The sequence below is a fragment of the Xyrauchen texanus genome, chromosome 48 (genome assembly GCF_025860055.1).
Source record: "Xyrauchen texanus isolate HMW12.3.18 chromosome 48, RBS_HiC_50CHRs, whole genome shotgun sequence".
In the NCBI taxonomy this organism is placed as follows: domain Eukaryota; kingdom Metazoa; phylum Chordata; class Actinopteri; order Cypriniformes; family Catostomidae; genus Xyrauchen; species Xyrauchen texanus.
Window position 1 is genome coordinate 2,315,244 of NC_068323.1, and position 21,994 is coordinate 2,337,237.

The 21,994-nt window shown below is 39.6% G+C and overlaps 1 protein-coding gene across 1 annotated transcript in view; it reads left to right on the forward strand.

The window, feature by feature from the left end:
* The window catches only part of LOC127639460 (SLAM family member 5-like), a 76,154-nt gene extending 54,594 nt beyond the window's left edge, over positions 1–21,560 (forward strand). The window contains exons 3-5 of the mRNA XM_052121512.1: positions 16,355–16,452; positions 21,364–21,402; positions 21,504–21,560. Of these exons, the coding sequence (XP_051977472.1) occupies positions 16,355–16,452; positions 21,364–21,402; positions 21,504–21,560 (194 nt within the window). The remainder of the gene's footprint in view (positions 1–16,354; positions 16,453–21,363; positions 21,403–21,503) is intronic.
* Positions 21,561–21,994: the final 434 nt, after the last annotated feature.

Genomic DNA, 21,994 nt, shown 5'->3' on the forward strand with positions numbered 1-21,994 from the left:
CTGACCTGCTGAATGATTTTAATTTAGAGCTGCAGGATAAAGATGAACATGTAATCAACACGATCAGTTCAGTGAACACATTTAAAAGCAAGCTGGCAATGTTGTTGGTTTAATACATTTCTGAATATCTTCAAACATTTTAATTCCCACTGTGAAACAGAGTCACTGTGAGAGAGCTGTTAGAAACCGGATGTGTTTCCATCTTCAGTCACTAGGAGGAGTTACAGCAGTGAGATCAGCATTAGAAGAGTCATTGAGTCTGTATGCCATTACACCAGCAGCACTGACGACATTACAGGAAATTCATTGCAGGAAATATTCTAAATTGTGTGCATGATATCAGTTGATCACAACGGACTAATATGTGATGCTAAAACGCTTTTATGAATACATATGGTGAAATGTTTGTGGAAACTTTGTGGAAACACTTACACACATTTATGATTGTTGAGCATTTCATTTTAAAATCTGCAGCATTTTCCTCACTTTGGGTGTGAGATTTTAAAGGTGCTATATGTAAGACTAAGAACAAGTGTTGTCATCAAAATATTGGAGAGTTTTCTGTCACAGACTCGAAGCTCATTCGGGTTGCCAGAATGTTGACATGCAAATTAGCCAACTCAGCCTCCATTTTAAAGGATTTCTGGGCTTTCAGCTGTCTCCATCTTCCAAAAGCATCTCCAGTATTTATCCTTGTTTTACTACGCCTCTGGTCATGGTTGTATTTAGACGGATGGCGAGGCTTTTTAGGTTGGGTTGAATCCGTTATCTCTGATCCAGTTTATTTGGTGGCTTCCATGACTGCAGCACACTCAAATGATTCTTCACCAGAGCTGGATTTTGGATGGGTGCAGTCGGGCTCATTAGTATGTTTAAGGAAATCATGCTTGTATAACTATAGCAAGAGGGTCTGTAACAAGGGGCAATGGTGGGGAGCCTTGAAAGACGTTTGTCGGGGGGCCTCATGATTCAGCCCTGTTCTTGACACGTCCCCACCCAAGACTGGTCAAGATTTTATATTCTACAGTTTAAACAGTGTTAAAACAATAGATTACTTGATACATTTGTGCATTTAAAACAGTTTTATGCATGTGAACCATTAAGATGGTTCTGTTGAACTCATCAGTGGTTGTCTTGATGGATCTTCTCATGTGTTGAGTCAGTTGACTGAAAGCAGCTGTTGTTAAACTGGCATGTTTGATTGTGGTTTGTAGGAACCAAAGAGCCATGAACTGCTGTGAACTAAAGACACGGTTCTGAATCTAGTTTTGACCGCTGTAGGATGGCAGATTAGAAATCTGATAAAAGGCCAAACATGCAAATGTCTGTCAGATCCACGTGTCAGGAAACTCCTGGACTTAAATATCCATAAAAAATTAGCTGCAATAGTTCTTGAGAGAGATAAAGATCAAACGAAGATCTGGATGTGGAGTAAAATGAAGGATGACGTGTCTGAAGTTCACACATTTATTTCTGAGACAGTGAGTGAGACTGAGGTCACTTTATCTTCTCAATTTCATTCTCAACGTGTTATTTTCCATCCCACTGGACTTCAACTTTTAACAGACAGTTTAATGTTTATATGTAAATGAAATTTACTCTTAATAATAATACATGTTTATATTTGCTTGTTGTTGGTGGTGTTATCCACTCCTGCATTCATTTGATCCAAGTCGCATGTGTAGTCTCCCTGGAAAAGGGGAACATAGATCATTCAAATAACAGTCACGACAGACAACCACTTGTTGCGTTTCTCTCGATCTCTGTATTATAAAATGCAGGAAGAAAAACTATGTGCCCGTTATTAAACTCTCCACGTTCGCCCCACCCCCTGCTGGAGTCTTTTGGTACTGCACAGACTACATGAGCCAATGACATATTAACAATGAAATAACCACAATAACAATAATATTCTCTCTTATTAGTTATACCTGTTACATCAAAAAAAAAATTTTGATGTTGTCCTCAACATCAGTACCTCAGTAAACAGTACTATTTTCGAGCATACTCAGTATATTGATTACAGACTGGAACTCTTTTGATACACTCAGTTTGGTTTCAAGTCATAGAGGGTCTACTCAACTATAAAGAGAATATTTAACTTACATTCCATAAGAGAACACAGGCTGATGATAGTAGGGTTGGAATGGATATTGCCACACTTGAGGCATGGTATGGAAAGGTAGCACAGTAAGGCCATAACAAGAGGGGGACCCAATTTTATCGTATCTAAAGATCTTTGGTGGTCTACGTTCCTGCTGTGGTCGCTTAGGCATAGACTCTGTTTCACTTCCATCACTGCTTTCCGAGAACTGCGGTACTTCCTCAACCGTGTCAGCTGTGACTAAATCCTCCACTACCCGGGTGAGTTACTGGCTGGTGTACCCTGACTGAGACAACTATCTTTCCTCTCGAGCTCTGTTGTTTCTACTGTATGCCTTTCAAATTGAATTGTTTCTTCACATTCAGCCACTTCCTGTGGTAACTGGATGTCCATGAAATAATAGTCATCCTCATCATCATCATCCTCGTTTTCTACCCCTCTATCCAACTCTCTCCTGACTTTAGCTGTTCTGGCATCTTCTCTTTTTAGTTTTACAGGCAGAAGTTTCGCATGGTAAGTAATCACATGGTAATAAGAGGTTTCTGTGCATAACTCTTGATCTCCCTTTTCCATGTTCAGGTCTCAACTCATAGATAGGAACATCTTTACCCACTTGTTTGACAACAACATAAATTAAATCCTCCCAGTGGTTTCTCAATTTTCCAGGTCCTCCACGTGGAGACAGATTCCGAACTAACACACGGTCTCCAGGACTCAGTACTGTGCTCCTTACTTTGCCATCATAGTTTCTCTTATTTCTCTGGGCAGCTTTGTGAGCATTTTCCCTTGCAATAGTGTATGCTTCTTGCATTCCACGTCTCCATTGTTCAAGCATAAATCTGGTGACTGCCTCCATATGCATCACCAAGAAGATTGACAACATGTCGACAGGTAATCTCGGAGAGCGGCCATACAAGAGGTAGAATGAGGAAAACCCTGTCACTTCGGTGCGTGTACAGTTGTAAGCAAATATAAGCTTATTCAGAGAGTTCTTCCAATTGGTCTTATCTTTGTCTGTGAGGGTCTTAAGCATCTGTAGCAAAGTTCGATTAAACCTGGCCACTCCCCTGTGGGTGTTAAGGGCTTGTTCTCGAGCCAGCCACACTGCAGTACTTGCAGAGTTGTGAAAAGAGTTGATTTTCGAACTCACCTCCTTGATCGTGATGAATGCACATCGGAAAGCCAAACTTGAGAGCATAACCATTGAATATTTTGTCTGCTACTACCTTGCCTGACTCCGATGTGGTTGGGTATGCCTGCGCAAAGCGTGTAAAGTGATCCACAATCACTAAAACATATTCATAGCCACCTTTACATTTGTCTAGGTGGAGGAAGTCCACAGACACAAGTTCGAATGGATGTGTTGAGGTGATGCTTACGAGAGGTTTCTAGTTTCATGGCTAGGTTTCTTTTGTTTTAAACACACAACTCATCACATGCTGTTCTGTTTCACACTGCATATATGGCCAAAAGAAGTGATCTCTAATCAAAGATATTGTCCTTTCGGTACCCTGATGTCCCATTTGGTCGTGCAGCTCTCTCAACACTGTGATTTTATGTTTGTCAGGTATTACCAGCTGTTTTCTGTGTTCCGTTTTTCTCCATAGGACTCCATATTCATCCACTTCCAGCTTGTCCAGCTCCCTGGCTAAACAACGACTCTGTGGGCTGAAGTCCTTCAGCTTGCAATGCAATGGCTTTCCTCCAGACAACTTGCATTGCATACTGGTCCAATATGCGAGTCATCTTCCTGATCTTGTCGGATCTGTTCTGGTGCTAGTGAAGCCACGACAGCACTCAGAGACTCACATGAATCCTCAGCAGAGATGGCCATTGACCATATGGCAGGCATCTCTGATTGTAGTCCTATAGACTGTACAGCAGCTCCTACTGCAGCATATGAAATTTCCTCTGTGTAGTCATCCAGCAGTGTTTCTGCATCTAACGGCATCCTGGATAGAAAGTCAGCATCTGTGTTTTCCTTGCCTGGGCGGTACTTAATATTAAAGTTAAAGTCAGCCAATTCTGCCACCCATCTACTTCCTGTAGCGTTTAACTTGGCGGTGGACAGAACATATGTTAATGGGTTATTGTCACTATAGGCTGTAAAGAAAGGTGCATAATAAAGATAGTCACAGAACCTTTTAGTTATCGCCCATTTAAGAGCAAGAAATTCCAATTTACCTGAGTGGAGGTAATAGTTTTTCTTTTTTCATTTTGACAATGCCCGTGATCCATACGCAATTACACGGAGCTTCCCATCTTGTTGCTGATATAGTACAGCTCCAAGTCCCTTGTTAGAAGCATCTGTGTGTAACACAAATGGCTTAGAAAAATCTGGGAATGCAAGCACTGGGGTTGAGCCAGACAATCCACTAGTTTCTCAAGAATTTGTTGATTGGTATCAGTCCATTCAATGCGTGTATTCGATGGCACTACACTTACATTTCTCTCACTCTATTGGATGCCCTCCTTTTTGGGTGAAGCTTTTGGGCACCTTTCTCCTCGGTTGCCATGGCAGGACCTTTAGTTAAGTCATACAGGGGACCAGCAATTCGGGAAAAGTCTTTCACATAGTAACGATAGTAACTTAATAACCCCATCACCTGTCTCAACTCACCAACTGTCCTTGGTTTCTATCCTTTCAGGATCCTGATGGCAGCAGTGTCGGCGGGGTCAATTTTATTCCTTTCTGCAGAGACTATCCTTCCAAGGAAACGAATCTCAGTTTTGAATAGCTCACATTTACTGGGTTTTAATTTGATCCCATACTGCCTTAGACTCTGTAGCACTTTTCTGACAGCTTCGACATGACTCTCAAATGTTTTACTAAATACAAGAGTATCGTCTAAGTATGGAACACAGATCTTATCACGGAGACCCTCCAGGCACTCCTCCATACAGCGCTGAAAAGCTGCCGGCGCATTCATAAGTCCAAAGGGTATCCTAGCCCATTCATACAGTCCCCAGGGGGTCATGAAGGCTGTCAAGTGCTTGCTATCCTTTGCCATGAAACCCTGGTGATAGGCTTTTCCTTGGTCTAATAATGAGAACATAGTGTTACCTCCAAGGCCATCCATCACATCCTGAACTCTAGGGATTGGCTGCCTGTCAGGGTGTGTCTTGCGATTTAACTCCCTTTAATCAATACACAGGTGGAGAGAACCACATTTTTTCCTGACACACACTACCGGGGAAGCATACGCAGAATGGGATTTCTCTATCCACCCTTGTCCTATTAAGTGAAGCAAATAATCTTTCATTTCCTCATACAGGGGCTTGGGAACTGACATGTATGTCCGTGCCTCTGGTTCTTGATCTTTCAAGGAAATCTTGAGCTGCAACTTTTCAATACAGCCTATATCACTATCACATCGGGGAAAACAGCCTGACTCTTCCCGCAGCATCTCACAAACTATCTGTCTCTTTTCTTCTTCTAAGTGGCTGAGATCGAACGGGGGGTCCCAGAGGTCTGCAACCGCTTTCCGGCCTTTAGCATGTTCAATCTTGATACTACTTACTTCAACAGGTGAGTGTGTGTTCAAGGGTGTACTAAGTGGACACACAGACGTAACTGGCTGCACAGTGCCAATAGCGATTTTACCTGTCAGCATAATATCATGGGCGGTTGAATTTTGCACAATGAGGGTGATGTGTGGGGTTGCTCTTTTTTTATCTGAACTAGGGTATCACAAAACTCAAGTCCATCTGGCCACTGTGCATTGTCATCAGGCTCAAAAACGAAAATGGTGTCCTCTTTTAGGGGTTTAGTATGTACTCTGCACTTTACTTGCATAATACTATGGCTCGGTACATTCAACCCATGACAATCAGTTCTCACAAGATATTCACTGGTTCGTTCAATACACACTGCCCTAATGAATGCTCTGGCCATTTTATTCTGCAAGTTAGAAAGCCTTAGTTACTGTTCTGATTAGTTTTTCATCCTCAACATTTCCTTCATTTGTTTGACTGTTGATCACAACATGCTCAATTACATTGAAACCGATTATAGGACGAGGCTGTCGGTTGCCCTTCATGACGAGCACAGGAACATGAAATTCTACAGCATTGTCAACCAGTCCAATAGTCAGTTCTACCCAACCCACATATGGCATCTCTGTGCCATTAGCTGCTTCAATTTGTAAGGGGTTATCTGGGTTGATTATCTCCGCTATGTCTCTCAACGTCTCATCAATAGCCGATACCTGTGAGCCGGTGTCCCAAAGCACCTGAGTTCTCTGTCCCTGTATATAGCAGTTGACGAGACACTTCTTTAACTTCTATAGCTACTTTAACTTCCTTCTCTTTGGTGTCTGCACGAAAGACTGGCATGCCTTTAATAATGTCCAATAAGCTCAGCAGTTCTGCCATGCCCTCATTTTCGAGTTCAGATAATTTGTTGCGGCCAACATGCTGACTGATGTATGAAACAAGAGAACTTCGGCTTCTATAAGCAATCTCTTCCCTGTCAATTCCTGATATTTTCAAAATGTCCCTTACTTGCATCAACTGTTCAATGGTGAGTTGAAATAACAATCCTTTAATCTCAAATTGCAATTTCTCAATCTCTGACTCCATCTTGGCAGATCAGTAATTGGTTGGGCTCATGGTTTGTGTTTTGCCTTGCCTCCCTAGTGTTGCCTCCCTAGTGAATAAAGCACCTCAGAATGCACTTAGGGCTGGATAGGGCTCCCACCATTTCCATAGCCAACACACTGCGCTGTCTACCACCTGGGTCAGTTTAAAAGAATGGTGGATGTGGGATGACTTCCTCCGATACAGGACACCAACCTCACTACGACCATCCCAGCGGTGCCTCCAAATGTAGTCTCCCTGGAAAAGGGGAACATAGATAATTCAAATAACAGACACGACAGACAACCACTTGTTGCGTTTCTCTCGATCTCTGTATTATAAAATGCAGGAAGAAAAACTATGTGCCCGTTATTAAACTCTCCATGTTCGCCCCACCCCCTGCTGGAGTCTTTTGGTACTGCATCATAACAGACTACAGGAGCCAATGACATATTAACAATGAAATAACCACAATAACAATAATATTCTCTCTTATTAGTTATACCCATTACACATGCACATTTTTTGTTATTGAAAGGCCTAATGAGATGTCTTGTATTTTGTGGATAATCATCTGAAACATTAATTTTGAACCGGCAGATTATATATTTACTCAATTAAACTGCAAAAGTCTGTTATTTCATTATCACACTAGTACTTATTGCACTTTACATTTGATTAATTGTGCATTCAAACATTAGTTTTCATCCAAATATGTCCGGGACATTCTGCATTTTATAGCTAATGCCATTTTTTATTACATTCTGTGATTCTGTGTATGTTTTCCACAAACTACATGTGGTAACCGCGGTATAAGCAGACTCCGATTGTTGAATGAAAATGAATTGACGTCCCAGGGCTCCAGACTCTGACTTTAATGGTCAGAAATGTGACCAAAAATAAATGATTGCGACAATAATTAAAAAATTAGTTGAAATTAGCGACAGTCATGTTGTGTTTGTGTGTTCATATGCGGTTTCTACAGATCTCATCTTGTGAGATATTGAATGCATCTTTAGAGCGTGCACGAGTGTGTCTGGCGCTGCTTTTCTTCCTTTCTGATGAGATGAGCTCGCTGCACACAACAACAAACACAGCGCGAGCCATCGTGTCCGATTCATGAACAAATTACTATTTTAATCTGGGTCTTTTTAATCAATCACCCAGAAACAAATCAGGCTTTGAACTCAGGAGCTCAGGTTAAGCCCAAAGTATACTTCGGTCAAACATGAAGGGCGTTCACATACTGGACACTTAATGCAAATACAGTCATCAGCAGAGTGCACGAGCACTGAACACGTGCAGCCCAATTTTTCTAACCATGCATCTTTGAACCCACATGCTTCTGGAATTTTAAGAATATATGAATACATAAGACTATACACACATACACACACACACACACACACACACACACACACAAATGCAGTGCAAATACAAATCTGTTATTTACAGTGCAAAGGAATGTAATGGTGGAAGAGGTAGCATGTGTAGGATAAATATAAAAGATTAAACTGTGAATTGCACATAATTATTGTTCAATGGGGCAGTTTTAACTGTTCATGAGATGGATAGCCTGAGGGAAAAACTGTTCTTGTGCCTGACGGTTCTGGTGCTCAGTGCTCTGAAGCGTCGGCCAGAAGGCAACAGTTAAAAAAGTTAATGGACTGGGTGAGTGGGGTCCAGAGGGATTTTTTTTCAGCTTTTTTCCTCACTCTGGAAGTATACAGTTGAAGCAGGGAGGGCAGGGGGCAACCAGTAATCCACTCACCGGTCTGAACTGTCCTTTGTAGACTTCTAGTATCCGATTTCATAGCTGCACCAAACCAGAAGGTTACTGAAGTGCAGAGGACAGACTGAATGACTGCTGAGTTGAACTGTATCGGCAGCTCCTGTGGCAGGTTGAACTTCCTCAATTGGTGAAGGAAGTACAACCTCTGCTGGGCCTTTTTCACAATGAGTCTATCAGGTCCTGTGAGTTATTAGTGCCCAGGAATGTGTGTGTGTGTGTGTGGGGGGGGGGGGTCAATGTTGGGGTGTTCCTCCTAAAGTCCAAAATCATCTCCACCATTTTGAGCATGTTCAGCTCCAGATTGTTTTAACTGTACCAGAGAGCCAGCTGTTCAACCTCCTTTCTGTATACAGACTCATCATCATCTTGGATAAGGCCGATGATAGTGGTGTCATCTGGAGTTTGACAGAGGGGTCCTTGGCGGTGCAGTTGTTTGTATACAAGTAGAAGAGTAGTGGGGAGAGCACACATCCCTGGGGGGCAACAGTGCTGATTGAACAGGTGCTGGAAGTTAATTTCCTGGTCTCACTAGCTACTACCTATCTGTCAGAAATCTGGTGATCCACTGACAGATAGACATGAGAGGTCTGTCCAGATGTTGCAGGATATGATGCAATCCCATGTTGACTGCATCATCCACAGACCTGTTTGCTCGATTAGCAAATTGACAGGGATCTAGAAGGGTCCAGTGATGTCCTTCAGGTGGGCCAACACCAGTTTCTCAAATAATTTTGTGACCACAGACATCAGGGCAACGGGTCTGTAGTCATTAATTCCTGTGATTTTGGGTTTCTTGATGACTGCGTGTTTGAAGCAGCATGGTACTTCACACTGCTCCAGTGATCTATTGAAGATCAGTGTGAAGATGGGGGTCAGCTGGTTAGCACAGGATCTAATACACATGGGTGAAACACCATCTGGGCCCTGTACTTTCCTTATCTTTTGTTTTTGGGAGACATGGGACACATCATCTTCACAGATCTTAAGTGCAGGTTAAGTAGCAGGAGGGGGGTTGCAAGATGTGTTTGTATGAAGTGAAGGTCAGAGCGGGTGTGGGGTGTAAGATTGGGCCTTTTTAAATCTACAGTAGAACACATTCAATTCGTCAGCCAGATGTTGGTCTCCCACAGCTTTGGGGGCAGGAGTCCTGTAATTCGTAAGTTGATTCATGCCACTCCACACTGATGCAGGGTTGTTGGCTGAAAATTTGTTTTTCAGCTTCTTAGAGTATCTTCTTTTAGCCACTCATTTCCTTCTTCAGTGAGTTCCTGGCCTGCTTGTACAACACATATAAGGCAATGTATATATGATGTGAGATCCAGCTTTTGTAACTTTTGAATAAAAAAAGTTGTTTTTTTGTCTCTCGTATTTGTTTAGATTTGAAAAGGGATGTGAAAACTTATGCACTCAACTATTGATGTTTCGGAAGGAATTTGGTACTATAATTCACCAAAGTGGCATTCAACTGATCACAAAATATAGTCAGGAAATTACTGATGTAAAAAACAGCACGTCACTATCTGAAAAAAGTCATTTTTGATCAAATCAGCATCACTCCAACCCCTTATCCTTGAGTGATCATGCTAAATTGATCATTTGATGCTAGAAAATCACTTGCCATTATATCAAACACAGCTGAAAGATATTTGGTCCATTAAATGAAGCTGAACTTTGTCTTTGTGTTTGTTTTTGAGTTGCACAGTATGCAATAGACTGGCATGTCTTAAGGTCAATATTTGGCCAAAAATGAAAAAAAAAAAAAAATCAGCTTTCTCTAGAAACTCATCAGTCAATCATTGTTTTGAGGAATGAAGGCTAGATTTCATACAAAGGTGTAACTACAGTCTTCAAAGACAAAGCACAACTGTCTCTAACAAGGACAGAAAGAGATGTGGAAGACCAGATGTACAACTAAACAAGAGGAGAAGTACATCAGAGTCTCTAGTTTGAGAAAAAGACTCCTCTAGTCAAGGGGTGAATTGTTCGGTTGTTCATTACAAGTACTTCCACACGACTTTACAAACTAGAGGTCATTGCTTTAGAAAGAGAGACTTAAATGAGTCCGTGTATGAAAGTGAACGAGATCGATTATTGATTCAAAACACAGATTCAATCTGGAGCGACACATCATCATCATCATCATCTTCATCATCATCATCAGTCTCTTACTCTCATGACATCATCATCATCATCATCATCATCATCATCATCATCATCAGTCTCTTAGTCTCGTGACTCATTTACTTTAAGACGAGTCGTTTGACATCCGTGTTTAAGAGCACAAGTTCCCGTTTCTGTCGTGTGTGTTTCAGTTGTAGTCATTGTACAATTGTGATGTTTTATGAGCTGTTTATCTGAAACTGTGAAGAAAATGTTGGACGTGACTTTCTGTTTGTGCTTTTGGAGTCTGTTTGGTAAGTTATAAATCTGTTTTGATGTCTTTTAGTACAGCGTGATTAACTCCAACTAATGACAGCATTTACTTGTCTTTAACATGATCAATCAATCAATACTACTGTCTATGATTTGAGACAGTTTCAGTTGATTTCAAGTGTTCAGTGAGGTTCAGGTCTGGACTTTGTGCTGTTGCATTAAGATTTGTTTTTACTGGAATTACTGGAATAGATAAAGCTGTAAATTACAAGAGGGTGTTCACATACTTTTGATCATATAGTTACTGAAATCATGAATGACACAGACAGAACACCAAATACCTTCATCAAACTCATTGTGTGAAAATGTCTCATTATACATTCAAATGAAAGAGTTGTGTTGCATGGATGAATTGTTCAATGATATGAAATGATTTCCAGTGTCTCTCTTAGTAACTGTCTCTGTTTGTTCTGCAGGTGTGTTTGGTGTTGAGACAGATGTTTCAGTGTCAGTGATGGAGGGAGATTCTGTCACTCTAAAGAATGATGATACTGAAATACTGAGAGATGATCTGATCATGTGGACGTTTGGACCTAAACAAATCCTCATTGCTGAAATCAACAGAAATGACAGTAAGATCAATTTATTTGATGATGCTGCTGCTGAAGGGAGATTCAGAGGCAGAATACAGCTGGATCAGACTGGATCTCTCACCATCACAAACACCAGAATTAAAGACTCTGGACAATATAAATTAATCACCATCAGCACAGATACCCCACTGAAAATATTCAATATTACTGTCTATGGTGAGTAGAGAAAACTTGTCCTGTTGTTCATCTTTTCACACATTAATCACCGTCATAATTATTGAGAATATTCTGAAATGGTGTGATTTTTAACTTTGTGATCTGTAATCCACTATTAATGATGTTTGTTTCTCAACATTTGAATTAATTTTAAATATGAATGAACTGACACATAAAACAACCCTCATATTGTCTGTAAATAATTTTACTCATTAATAATCTGACAGATCTTTGATTAGTGGATGATCAATAGTGGATATTACAGATACAAATAACCAATTAATCAGCTGTAAGATTTTAAAATTGATTTGTTAAAATGTTTTTTTGGTTTTTTTTATATATAATGTTAAAAACATCTTTCCTCACTGTGATTGGCACAGACATGGAAGGAGTCTAAAATTAATAAAATCATAGGTGCAGTTTAATGTGCAACAAAATTATTGTTCCAAACATTCGAACCGCTAATATTTGGGTCTTTCCTTCAATTCTGTCCTTTTAAACTTTTGAAAAATTAAAAATTTAAAAGTGTCTTTGTTTCATAATTAAAGACCTCATAAATCAAACCGGTCGAGCTTCAGTAAATGTCTTGAACATTTCAGATGTTCCTCCGTTTAAATCGGCATCATCCGGATGGAAAATCACAGGTAGATTTGGATGATTTATCCACTACATGATCTGTTAATGAAATCTAGCAAACATGTCTGTAAACATATATTGATGATTTCATGTTAACAGAAATATATTGACATTTTCCTGAAATCTTCCCATAATGGAGTGGATGTGTTATGCTTGACCACGCATGACCAACACCACAAAATAACTAAAACAGAAGAGTTACACACTTCAAATAACTCCAAACAGTTTTGCTGAATGTCTGATGTCCACCTGCAGTGTGAGAGATGTCAGAACATACAGTATATCTTCACTGAAATGTCATCATAGTGTCATATCAAAGTGGACAATAAACCAACAGACACACACAAAAGAAACTCTACTATCACTGTTAGAACTGTGAGGGGGAATTACACAGTACAAGAGTTGAAATGGATTTTATTATTTAAAATGTAACTTTTAATCCCGTAGAAGTGTGTAACATTATAAATTGTCTTTATTCTCTTTAACAAGCTTGTAACAATTCTAATCAGGTGAAATTGAGCAATATAAATACCACACACACACACACACACACACACACACACACACACACACACACACACATGTTGTGTTTCCATGTTTTATGGGGACTTTCCATAGACATAATGGTTTTTATACTGTACAAACTTTATATTCTATCCCTAAACCTAACCCTACCCCTAAACCTAACCCTCACAGAAAACTTTCTGCATTTTTACATTTTCAAAAAACATAATTTAGTATGATTTATAAGCTGTTTTCCTCATGGGGACCAACAAAATGTCCCCACAAGGTCAAAAACTTCGGGTTTTACTATCCTTATGGGGACATTTGGTCCCCACAAAGTGATAAATACACGCTCACACACACACACACACACACACACACACACACACACACACACACACACACACACTTGTGCTGGGGACTTTAATGTCACAGATTGTAAGAATAATAATAACTTTTATTTGAGAATGACCCGTTAGTGTCTCCTCCATCTTGTCTGCAAACATGCAGTTCTTCAATGCAGCAATTATTCATAAATGAATTATTAAAACACCTGCAACACCCTGAAAATGAGGCAGCGCACTTACTGTTCATCTATTTATATTTCTCTTTATCCTCTCTTGTTTTCCAGCTCGTCTGCCGGTTCCTGTGATCATCAGAGACTCTTCTCAATGTTCTTCAAGCTCTAAATGTGTGTTGGTGTGTTCAGTGGTGAATGTGACACAGGTGACTCTCTCCTGGTACAAAGGAAACAGTTTATTGTCCTCCATCAGTGTGTCTGATCTCAACAGAAGTCTCTCTCTACATCTGGAGGTGGAATATCAGGAGAACAACACCTACAGCTGTGTGATCAACAATCCCATCAGAAATCAGACTAAACATCTCAACATTACTGAAGTCTGTCAGCCGTGTTCAGGTACATCAGTGGTGATATTGTTTATTTACTGTAGATTCATTCATCATCATGTCGATCACTCATTTCACATTTGGTGTGAATAGAGACGCTTAAAACAGCATAAAAATAATCTCTGTCTCTCTCTCTCTCTCTGTCTCTCTCTCTCTCTCTCTCTCTCTCTCTCTGTCTCTCTCTCTCTCAGTTTAGTGTGAGCACACGCAGGGAAGATAATTTATACTGAATTTACGATGTTACACGTGTATAAACCTTCAGAAACCCGTTAATCCAAAATGCAAATGGCGTTATTTTGCGTCTCTAACACTGTCGGTCTTCTGACGCCTTTCAAATCGTTCCTCTTCCTTATTTTACATCAGCTTTGACAATAATTGTAAATATAACAGAACTACTCATCTGCAGAGTTACACCTGTTACATCTCTCTAGATCTGACATATACAGGGATTTTCTCTGCCATCTGAATCAGACAATTTAAAATAATTATAATAATAATATACAAAATAGAGCTGCACGATTTGGGGGAATGTCCTATTGCGATTATTGAGGTTAATATTGTGATTATTGGGGTTGATAATGCGATTATTTGGGTTCGTATTGCGATTATTGAGGTTGACAATGCGGTTATTGAGGTTGGTATTGCGATTATTGGGGTTAATATTGCGATTATTGGGGTTTTTATTGGGATTATTGAGGTTAATATTGCGATTATTGGGGTTGATATTGCGATTATTGGGGTTAATATTTTGATTATTGAGGTTTTTATTGGGATTATTGAGGTTAATATTGTGATTATTGGGGTTTTTATTGGGATTATTGAGGTTAATATTGCGATTATTGGGGTTAATATTGCGATTATTGGGGTTTTTATTGGGATTATTGAGGTTAATATTGCGATTATTGGGGTTAATATTGCGATTATTGGGGTTAATATTTTGATTATTGAGGTTTTTATTGGGATTATTGAGGTTAATATTGCGATTATTGGGGTTAATATTGCGATTATTGGGGTTAATATTTTGATTATTGAGGTTTTTATTGGGATTATTGAGGTTAATATTGCGATTATTGGGGTTAATATTGCGATTATTGGGGTTAATATTTTGATTATTGAGGTTTTTAGTGGGATTATTGGGGTTAATATTGCGATTATTGGGGTTAATATTTTGATTATTGGGGTTTTTATTGGGATTATTGAGGTTAATATTGCGATTATTGGGGTTAATATTGCGATTATTGGGGTTAATATTGCGATTATTGGGGTTAATATTTTGATTATTGAGGTTTTTATTGGGATTATTGAGGTTAATATTGTGATTATTGAGGTTAATATTGTGATTATTGAGGTTAATATTGGAATATAATAAACAATAATTCAACTTGCTTGTTATGAAGTAAAATGCACAAATAGAGAACTGAAAATGCTGAAACTGAAACATACAAACTAGCATCAACAACAACAATTATAAATCCAGTGTTTTCAAATTAAAATAATATTTTACTAAATTAAATAATATCTTTGCATTACTGCAGACTTGTTATTTTCTCAATATTACTCCTAAATAAAATAGAACAATAAATAAGAACAAACTTTCATGAAAATAAGATTGTCCAAACAAGCGGACATTTAATCAGGATGTAACATGAACTTTCTATAAACTCTTTTGAAAAGGAAACTGGATATAAAAGTGTGTTTCACTCAAACCACTAAAACTGTTGTTATTGTTGTGTATACAGTATGTACATACACACATTTATTGTTGTCATTTTAGAGTTATTTTTCACATAAGATTGATCTTATCATGATGATCTCATCAATGATGCAACACTTTGTGAGCTGCAGACAGCGGGGGTGAGACGAGCATCTCCGTGTTAGAGGCGCATCAGCCGGCAGAACTTTAAATCTGTCCCGGTCTCAACTCCCGCTCAGATTGGGTCTCTTCCGCGACTGGTTGAAGCTCTGACAGCACTGAGAATGACAGTTTTGGAGTTTGTGTTTATTTACACGTCACGCTCCGTATTATATTAACTTTAATTATTGATGAAATAAAGATATATCGCCAAGCTGTGATCTGTGTTTCTGTGATATTTTCTCTGTTATGTCTGCTCGGCGTCCATCTTCACCTGATTTCCACGCTGCACACCACAAACTCACATGACCACACGTGCCACTCCCTAAACTGAGACTGACTGCTCATGTTTTTATTAGCGGGGTAGAAAATGGGCAAACAGCTCTCCGAGAGAATGGGCCGTCACGTCCACACATGCACATCTGCGATTGCGATATGATTAAACAAGCAGCATTAATACAAAACAATAATTACATAATTATATACAATTATAATAATTATATACATAATATGAAAATATATTATCTATATTTAATATTTAGTATATAATCTGTTTTTACATCAGTAATGTTCTGACTATACTTAGTGATCAGTTGAATGCCACTTTAGTGAATTAAAGTACCAATTTCCATCGAAACAACAAAATCTGTTCATTATTCCAATCTTTTGCCCGTGCTGTAGGTCAAACCGCAGTGACACATAATAATAATTTTCTCTAAGCTGATAGTTTGTAAAACATGTCCCTGAGCAACTAACAGAGTCTTCTGAAAAGACTTCTCATGGCTAATTTATTTTCTCAGTAGGCTTCGCCTGTGGCTGTGGTTTCACTGAAGCTGTGATCCGATTGGTCGTCTCTGGTCTGGTGGGCGTGGCTGCTGTTGCTGTGCTGGTTTATGAGGTCAGATCTAAAAGTGTTGGACAGAAGACGAGAGAGCAGACATCAACACTAAAGTAAATAACTGATGAATAAGATATTCAATCATCAGGACGCTAGAGGGAGACATTATTTAACATCTGGATCCATTCAGAGCATGTCAGCAATTTCCTCTTCCCTCCAGACATCCTCCAAACATCCTCTAGACATCCTCCAGACATCCTCCAGACATCCTCCAGACATCCTCCAAACATCCTCCAAACATCCTCCAGACATCCTCCAAACATCCTCCAGACACCCTCCAAACATCCTCCAGACACCCTCCAAACATCCACCAGACATCCTCCAGACATCCTCCAGACATCCTCCAGACCTCCTCCAAACATCCTCCAGACATCCTCCAAACATCCTCCAGACATCCTCCAAACACCCTCCAAACATCCTCCAGACATCCTCCAAACATCCTCCAGACACTCTCCAAACATCCTCCAGACATCCTCCAGACATCCTCCAGACACCCTCCAGACATCCTCCAGACACCCTCCAAACATCCTCCAGACATCCTCCAAACATCCTCTAGACATCCTCCAAACATCCTCCAGACATCCTCCAGACATCCTCCAAACATCCTCCAGACATCCTCCAGACATCCTCCAAACATCCTCCAAACATCCTCCAGACATCCTCCAGACATCCTCCAAACATCCTCCAAACATCCTCCAGACATCCTCCAGACACCCTCCAGACATCCTCCAGACATCCACCAGACATCCACCAGACATCCTCCAGACATCCTCCAGACATCCTCCAGACATCCTCCAAACATCCTCCAGACATCTCCAGACACCCTCCAAATATCCACCAGACATCCACCAGACATCCTCCAGACATCCTCCAGACATCCTCCAAACATCCTCCAAACATCCTCCAGACATCCTCCAGACATCCTCCAAACACCCTCCAGACACCCTCCAAACATCCTTCAGACATCCTCCAGACATACTCCAGACATCCTCCAAACATCCTCTAGATACCCTCCAGACATCCTCTAGACATCCTCCAAACATCCTCCAGACATCCTCCAAACATCCTCCAGACATCCTCTAGACATCCTTCAAACATCCTCCAAACATCCTCCAGACACCCTCCAAACATCCTCCAGACACTCTCCAGACATCCTCCAAACATCCTCCAAACATCCTCCAGACACCCTCCAGACACCCTCCAGACACCCTCCAAACATCCTCCAGACATCCTCCAGACATCCTCCAAACATCCTCCAAATATCCTCCAGACATCCTCCAAACATCTCCAGACACCCTCCAAACATCCACCAGAAATCCACCAGACATCCTCAAGACATCCTCCAAACATCCTCCAGACATCCTCCAAACATCCTCCAGACATCCTGCAGACACCCTCCAAACATCCACCAGACATCCTCCAGACATCCTCCAGACATCCTCCAAACATCCTCTAGACACCCTCCAGACATCCTCCAGACATCCTCCAAACATCCTCCAGACATCCTCCAAACATCCTCCAGACATCCTCCAGACACCCTCCAGACATCCTCCAAACATCCTCCAAACATCCTCCAGACATCCTCCAAACATCCTCCAAACATCCTCCAAACTCTCCAGACTCTCTCTCGACACCCTCCAAACATCCTCCAAACATCCTCTAGACATCCTCCAAACATCCTCCAGACATCCTCCAGACATCCTCCAGACATCCTCCAAACATCCTCCAGACATCCTCCAAACATCCTCCAGACATCCTCCAGACATCCTCCAGACATCCTCCAAACATCCTCCAGACATCCTCCAAACATCCTCCAGACATCCTCCAGACATCCTCCAGACATCCTCCAAACATCCTCCAAACATCCTCCAAACATCCTCCAGACATCCTCCAAACATCCTCCAGACATCCTCCAAACTCTCCCCTCTAACTCCAGAGTAAGTGTAGCATGCCCCCCGAACAAGGATGAGACTTTTACTGATGGTTTTATGATGTTTAATACTTTATGAACCTTAATCCGTTCACCATATTACCAACGTAAGAGCTGAAATGTATACAAAACATGTAACTGATCAGCTAACATTGTTCACATTTACATTTGTGCAAAACTAACATATTAACAGACAAAATGCTCATATCTCAACTGATTTAACAAACCTTTTGCCTCTTCAGAGGGGCTGCAAGTATGAATTTGACGTTTAACCACGGCTCCGTGTCAAAGTTATTGCCGTATTTGGGATAACAAGCTATATGCTATAAAACTGCGCTTATCCAGGGCGGCCTTCAAAAGAAAACAAAAGCGTGCAGCTTAAGACCGGAAGTCAACCATTTCAATACAAAAATTTCAAAATAAAAGACAATCACCTTTTCTGTAGCAAAATATATTTATGGTTATTTACAGTAAGAATGATGAAATGACAGAGATCAAGTTTTCAACAGTTTTTAGACTCTACAACAAATCTTTGGTCGTGTCCACACTCTCATTCATCCTGTCTGTCATAAAAGTTGACCAAACAAGAAAATTCTGCCAAACCTGTGTTAACTCCAGAGTAAGAATGATGAAATTATAGTTTTCAACAGTTTTCAGACTCTACAGCAAATCTTTGGTCGTGTCCACACTCTCATTCATCCTGTCTGTCATAAAAGTTGACCAAACAAGAAAATTCTGTCAAACCTGTGTAACTTTCATGAAACAAAAGGAGATGTTCTTCTCATTCACCATTAGGACTAGAGGTCGAGCCGATATAGGATTTTGCCGATAACTATGTTGGGACGACAAGCCGATAACCGATTAATCGGCCGATAGTTTTTAAAATTGATACTGAATGAAAAAAACAACATTTAAAGTAGAGATGCACCGATACCACTTTTTCTCTTCCGATTCTGATGCGGAAATCTCAGTATCGTCCGATCCCGATCCGATAACAGTGTTGATATTTGCATAATCAGTTTATAATAGCTTTACATTATTGTGTGGAATAATTGGGAGTAAGTATAATATGTAAAGAAACACAAACTTCTAACGACACATTATTTCAATATAAATGTATCGATTATTGAGAAACACTTTATTATTAACTAGTTTACTGGATAATGGAGCAGCAACATTAACAGGAATTCCAGTCTTCAAGTCTTCAGTAGAAAAGAAACCAGTGTTTCATTTGTGTCACATTGTTGTAACCGCTTGAGGTTAGCGTTAATGTTAGCGTCCTCTCAGTCTGGTCTGTAAACATACTGCTGTTCTCTATTAATGCAGCATCTATTCAAGACATTACTTACTTTATAATGATATGACAACATGTACTGTATACATACATTTGAGTTGTTGGTGTTTTAATCTGCAGTGTTCAGCTCCGTGCAGTCTCACGTGTCAAAACAACCACCACGAGGCATCAGTGATAGTTTTTATTTCACCTCTAGAGGGCGCTCCCATACTGTATAACGACTGCGCACCCTTCCCAGCTGCTCCAGCACCAGACACAACGGGGGAAATTATCGGTGTGGATTTTTGCCAATAACCGAAAGTTCCAGAAATCGTTAACGGTGTTGATTAATCAGCAAAACCGATATATCGGTCGACCTCTAATTAGGACTGCACAATTAATCAGAACAATAATCAATGTTATAATTATGGATTCACTAATTGTGAAAAGTGTCAATTACAGATTTACATGCATCAAAACTTTCTAAGTCACAATCAGTGTTTTGTTCTATTATAATCTATTAAAGGAATAATTCACCTACATATCTCATCATTTACTCATCCTCATGTCATCCCAGATGTGTTTGACTTTCTTTCTTCTGCAGAACACAAATGAAGATTTATAGAAGAATATTTCAGCTCTGATACAATACAAGTGAAGGATGACCAGAACATTTATACATTAATCTATAATAATAAGTATATATAATAAGGATTTACATGTTAATCTGTTTCTCACCCACACCTATCATATCACTTCAGAAGACATGGATTAAACCACTGGAGTTTTATATAAGTATAATTATATATTTATAGACACTGTTCAGAGATCAGAGAATTCTGGCCAATCAGAAGAGCTCGTTTGTGCACCTCATGTTTTATTTATTAATGCTCGAACAACAATAACATACAAACACACAAACACAAAATAAAACAATCATTTCTACATTATTGACACACACATCTTACAACAAATTGAGAAAAGTTACAATTGAATTAAAAAATACAAAATATTTAAAGTTATATAAAAATTATAAGCGAAACACAAGTTGATAATTGACATGAGAAGGACACAGACACAGATTATTAATACAATAACATACAGACATTAATACACTAAAGCTGCTAAATTCATGGATTTCAATATTTCTTCATAATATTTCAGGAATCTTTGGGTCTATTTTTATGGTCATTATAATAAACAATAATGTCTTTTAAACTGAAAGTTTTTGATGTACAATTCTGAAATGTGTTTGTCTTATTGGAAAAACAATCTTAGGTAAAAGCCGGACCGTTTTCCAATCGATATCTTCTACCAAGAACCTCCAACAGAACGTTCCTCTTGCTCAAATGTTCTTTTAAATGGAATAATCTGGCGTACATTTCTTATTTAATAGATCAATTCCTCCAAGAGTAAATGGTATTGTAACTGTACTCCTTGGATTATATATGGAGTGACTTTAATAAAGTAAATGAACCCAGCTGAGACTGATTTAACCGCTGCACTAAACTCTTTTGGAGAAACTGGGAAATTATGGAAAGTCATAAATTGCTCATAAATCAAAACATTTCCTGAGTCATCAAATAAGGAAAGGATACAGCTCATCTGTTCCCGGACTACACTTCCCATAATTCCCTGCCCTCATCACTGCCAGCTGTCATGATTGTGTCCTCACCTGTGTTTCATGAAGTCATTGTTCATTGTGTAGGTGCCCAAACGAGTAGGGGAACAGTGTGGGTCCTCTCAGGTGAGTATCATCTCATAAGTGTGCACCTAATGTAAGATCACCCTTATGAGAATTGACCATGAGTACCATGTTTTTATTTATTTGAATATGTATCTTTATAGGAATATCATAGTAAAGTAAAGGCCAATCTGTCCTTCAAGAACAAAAATCTGCCATAATAATATTAAATATGAATATTATTTTCCCCTTTCACTGACCTCCATTTAACCATCATCAGTCCTGATCATAACCAACAAATATTCCTTTATTTTCAGGATTTTTAAATGAGAAACGGTCATTAAATCCATTAAATCTCTGATCAATGTTTTCATCTCCAGTGCAGAAAGTCGGAGCCACTGACAGTAAAGATTTATTTTAAATGACTTTTTCATTTCACACTCACTAGATTTATTATTTATGGCTGAAATTGGGAGATTTTTCGCCTCTTATTGAACTTTTTTTAGCACTCAAGACTTTCTGGACATGGTGGTGTTGCTACTGTTTTTAATATGACACACAGATGTGTGTTCCAGTTTTGAGGTACAGCTAATGAGGATTGACATTAGGGGTCCTGTACTGTGTGCACTGGCAGGACTCCTAAATTTAACAAGGA